The 4,948-nt window shown below is 52.0% G+C and overlaps 1 protein-coding gene across 1 annotated transcript; it reads left to right on the forward strand.

The window, feature by feature from the left end:
- Positions 1 to 1,462: 1,462 nt before the first annotated feature.
- ELFN1 (extracellular leucine-rich repeat and fibronectin type III domain containing 1) lies at positions 1,463 to 4,600 on the forward strand. Its single transcript, XM_010570285.1, has one exon. The coding sequence runs from the start codon at positions 1,463 to 1,465 to the stop codon at positions 3,851 to 3,853; it is 2,391 nt and encodes a 796-aa protein (XP_010568587.1). The 3' UTR covers positions 3,854 to 4,600.
- Positions 4,601 to 4,948: the final 348 nt, after the last annotated feature.

The raw sequence follows: 4,948 nt of genomic DNA on the forward strand, positions 1-4,948 counted from the left end.
CATGATTGAGGAGATGCTCATGCTCATGCACTTTTGCCTTCCTGTTTCCTAAGAAATCACAAAAGGAGGTAGAAGTGCTGTCCATGGATATTTAAGTTTAGTCAAAAATGCAGGAAAAAATAATGGAAAATGTGAGCCTGGAATGAGAGATTTTCTGTGGGAAGTGAGGCTGCTGGCAGCCCCACAGGTTTGTGTCTAGTGAAGACTCTTCCTGGACTTCAGACAGCTTTTTCTGGGTGGGGAGGGAAGGTCTTGTCCCAGCTTCTGCAAATACTCTTGTTATGGCACTGAACGGTTGAGGGTCTTCCTCACCTCCGCAACATTTCACCCAGGAGGGAGAGAGAAGTCTTGGAGACAGGCAGCAAGCCCCAGCCACGGACAAGGACATCGGATGGTGGACAATCACGCTAGTGTGTTTTGCAGTCAAAGAGTGCTCTGAAACTACTGCTCAGGTTCCCAGAAACAGGACAGGCGCTTGAGGCTGGGCTTTATCCTAGATGCCACGCAGCAATGCAGTCAGAGAGACACGGTGTCCTCAATCAGCATCCCCTTCTGTGGGCACTGCCGCTGCGCACACCAGCACACGAGACAGTTAGGATTCCCCTCAGCAAAACGCTGCAGCATCAAATCTACATCAGAGCGAGTTGTCTAGACTTCGTCTGCTCTCAGCGGAGAGGAACAGACACTTCTGGGGCATCACTCCTCTCTTCCTAAGGTAGACACCTAAATAGGTCAGACGAACAGTGCCCTGGATGTGTGTTGGTCTCTCAACTGCCTACAATGTGATGCTGGATGATGGGCTCAGAGGATGACCTCCATGGTCAGTGACCACCTTCCCTTTTGCTGCCAAACGCTGCTGGTGGCAGCACCCAGATAAACCAAAGGCTCCTTGAAAGGTGGTAGCCAGAGTTAGAAGGCATGTGCCAAACATTAAGAGGGCAGTTGGATGCATCTCCAACGCCTCTAAATGCTAACTGTCTTTCCTTCATGTTTAGTTTGTGCTTGTGATTTGTTTTGAACAGGTGAGCTGAGAGATCAAGCTGGGACAGCCAGACCTACGGAGGCACGTGGAGATGGGGACCAGCGTCATGATGGGCAGCAAAAAGAAAACGAGGAGAGGTACTATAAGAAGTGAGAGGAAGGCTTGTCTCTAAGCCAGAGGGACTCCTCCGCCCGGGCACCTACCTTCATGACTCCCTCCCCGAGATGCCAGAGACCTGGTGATGCGGGACCAGCCTCAGCCACCCAGGCCTTGGTAGTAGCCCCCGGCCGGTGGCTGCCGAGTACCGCGGGCACCGAGGTCCGCTTTCTCCACGGATGCTTCCCCCCCGTCTCCAAGCCATGAGGAGAAGGGAGAGGCGAGCGAAGCTGCTGAAGAAGCACTAGCCCACGTCTTCCCGGCCCCTGTCCCGCTCCCCGCTTCTGGCAGACCAGGCACTCCTTCTCCACGCCACCCTTCCAGATGGCAGGTCGCCGGTGGGCCGCGACGTCAGCCCTCTGCATGTGCGTGGCAGCCGTCTCTCTCCTGCACGCTGGCGGGGTGCGGGCAGACTGCTGGCTCATCGAGGGGGACAAGGGCTTCGTCTGGTTGGCCATCTGCAGCCAAAACCAGCCCCCCTACGAGTCCATCCCCCAGCAAATCAACAGCACCATTGTGGACTTGCGGCTGAACGACAACAAGATCAAGAGCGTGCAGTACGCCTCGCTCAGCCGCTTCGGCAACCTGACATACCTCAACCTGACGAAGAACGAGATCTCCTACATCGAGGACGGTGCCTTTTCAGGACAGTTCAACCTCCAGGTGCTGCAGCTGGGTTACAACCGACTGAGGAACCTCACCGAGGGCATCCTCCGGGGCCTGGGGAAGCTGGAGTACCTCTATCTCCAGGCCAACCTCATCGAGTCCGTCACCCCCAATGCCTTCTGGGAGTGCCCCAACATAGTGAACATTGACCTGTCCATGAACAGGATCCAGAGACTCGACAGCAACACTTTTCGGGGCCTAAACAAGCTTTCTGTCTGTGAACTCTACAGTAACCCCTTCTACTGCTCCTGCGAGCTCCTTGGCTTCCTGCAATGGCTGGAAGCTTTCACCAACATGACCCGCACGTACGACCGGATGCAGTGCGACTCCCCACCTGACTACATGGGCTACTACTTGTTGGGCCAAGGCCGGACTGGCTACCGCAATGCGCTGAGCATGCTCTCTTCCCTTTGCACCGGCGGCTCCTACACTGTGATCCCTCGTTTTATCCCTCCCAGGTACCAGGTGACCACGGTGCCCTCCGAAAGCCCCTGCTCCGAGGAGGATTGCTCCTCCGGCGATGGCACGACCCCGCAGTTCTCCCTCTTCACTCCCATCGGCGAAACAGAGGTGCGCCCCAACATCCAGGTGAAGCACCTCAACCACAACTCAGCCGTCCTCACCGTGCAGATTCCCTACCCATTCAGCAAGATGTACATCCTCTCCCAGTTTGAAAACGGCTTCTCCTCCATGATCACCAAGCTCAGGAAGAAGGAGGAGAACATCACCGTGAGCAACCTAGTAGCACAAAGAGACTACACCTACTGTGTAGTCTCTGTCCACCAATACTCGAAGTACAACCACACCTGCGTCACCATCACACCCACCAGACCCAACCGCAAGGAGCCAGTGCCCACCCCTTCCACTGCCACTCATTATATCATGACAATCCTGGGCTGTCTCTTTGGCATGGTGATTGTCCTGGGCGTTGTGTATTACTGTCTCCGGAAGAGGCGCCAGCAGGAGGAGAAGCACAAAAAGGCTGCCGGCAGCATGAAGAAGACCATCATTGAGCTGAAATATGGGCCAGAAATGGAGACCACCAGCATCACCCAGCTGTCCCAGGGGCAGATGCTGGGCGGGGAGACAGTGACCCGCATCCCCTACCTGCCTTCCGCTGGTGAGGTTGAGCAGTACAAGCTGATTGACAGCAGTGAGACCCCCAAGGCCACCAAGGGCAACTACATGGAGGTGAGGACGGGTGAGCAGCCCGAGAGGCGAGACTGCGAGCTGTCCCTGCCGCCAGACACCCAGAGCTCTGTGGCTGAGATCTCCACCATTGCCAAGGAGGTGGACAAGGTGAACCAGATCATCAACAACTGCATTGATGCCTTGAAATCTGAGTCCACCTCCTTCCAAGGGGTGAAATCGGGGGCGGTCTCCACAGTGGAGCCTCAGCTGGTGCTCTTATCAGAGCAGATCCCCAGCAAGCATGGATTTCTCTCCCCTGTCTACAAGGAAAGCTACAACCACCCTCTCCAGCGACACCACAGCATGGAGGCGGCCCCCAAACGCTCCAGCACCTCTTCCAGTGGCTCCATACGGAGCCCCAGGTCCTACCGCTCCGAGGGATCGGGCCACAAATCAGAAGCCAAATACATTGAGAAGACATCCCCCACCACCGACACCATCCTCACTGTGACACCGGCCGCGGCCATCCTGCGGGCGGAGGCGGAGAAGATCCGTCAGTACAGCGAACACCGGCACTCGTACCCCAGCTCGCACCAAGGGGAGCAGCACGACAGCATGGCAGGGCGAAAGCCCTCCATCCTGGAGCCTCTGACCCGTCCTCGCCCCAGAGACCTGGCCTATTCCCAGCTCTCGCCTCAATATCACAACCTGAGCTACACCTCCAGCCCAGAGTACACCTGCAAACCATCGCACAGCATCTGGGAGCGCTTCAAACTCAACCGCAAGCGGCACAAAGACGAGGAGGAGTATATGGCAGCCGGCCATGCCCTACGCAAAAAGGTCCAGTTTGCCAAAGACGAGGATCTTCACGACATCTTAGACTACTGGAAGGGCGTCTCTGCCCAGCAAAAGTCCTGAGTCCTCACACAACTCGTGACTTAACACACTAACTGGACCAAAAGAAATCTGCAGCAGCTATTTTTATTTAGACTGTCTTTGAAACAAAATAAAATAATAAAAAAAAAATCAATAAAAATAAAAGAGAGAACAAATTATGAAAATCTATAAATATTCTATATAATATATAAAATGAGATATTAAAATGTCCTCACACTGGTGAGACGCACCAAATTTGAACACAAACTTTACAAAAGAAACAAACTGTGGAGTGAAAAAAAAAGGTTTTGTTTCATTTCAATTTTTTAAAAAAAAAAAAAGAAAAAAGAAAAAATTGAATATAAAAAGAAAGTGAAAGAGTGGGCAGAGAGCTGAGGTCTGGCGTTTCCCGATATTGCATTGCATGAGTCCCTATTCCGTGATTTTGTGGATTCTTTGTGAACAGTTTGTGTTCTTCCTTCCTTCCCTTCCAAAATCAACAGCAACAAAAACAGCAACAAAAACCAAAAAGAGACCAGAAGGAGATCCATCCTTTGGGCTGTTTTTGCAAACGGAGTCTTCCAGTTTAGACTTTTACCCGGTTGAAGGCCCGTTCACATTTTCACTCACTGAGAGGTTTTACCACACATTGCATTGTAAACCGAAGTCGTTAATTGTACAGAGAAAATTTCTATATTTGCAATGTTTGCTGTATAATGAGAAAGAGAGAGGAGAAAAAAAAAAACAATACTACATCTACTAAAAAATATATATATATATATCTATATTGACCGGTTTGTACCAGGTTTTAATCACGGATTTTAGCGAAAGAGATGGAATTTGGTTTGAAGGACTTTTTTGGTGGTTGCTTGGTGGTTGGTTGGTTGACAGGATATTTTGGGGGGTGGGGAGTGTTTGGGTTTCTAAGTGTTTGATTCTGATTTCTCCCAACAATTGTCTGTGTCCAAATTCTCATCACTTCCAAGTACATTAGAAAAAAGGCATGTACCCAGAAAAGCAGAATCCCCCCCCCCCTTATTCCAGGTGAGAGACCTTCACAACCAGCAACAGGGAAGGGGCTGAGCAGTGAAAGGCTCTGGGTTGAGCAGGTGCCACCATGCAATGGAATGTCTCTTG

This window comes from Haliaeetus leucocephalus, unplaced genomic scaffold (genome assembly GCF_000737465.1).
Source record: "Haliaeetus leucocephalus isolate CR32 unplaced genomic scaffold, Haliaeetus_leucocephalus-4.0 Scaffold295, whole genome shotgun sequence".
NCBI lineage: Eukaryota > Metazoa > Chordata > Aves > Accipitriformes > Accipitridae > Haliaeetus > Haliaeetus leucocephalus.

Excerpts from the sequence above, each read along its gene's own strand:
- ELFN1 (XM_010570285.1), top strand. The coding sequence starts at position 1,463 with ATGGCAGGTCGCCGGTGGGCCGCGACGTCAGCCCTCTGCATGTGCGTG.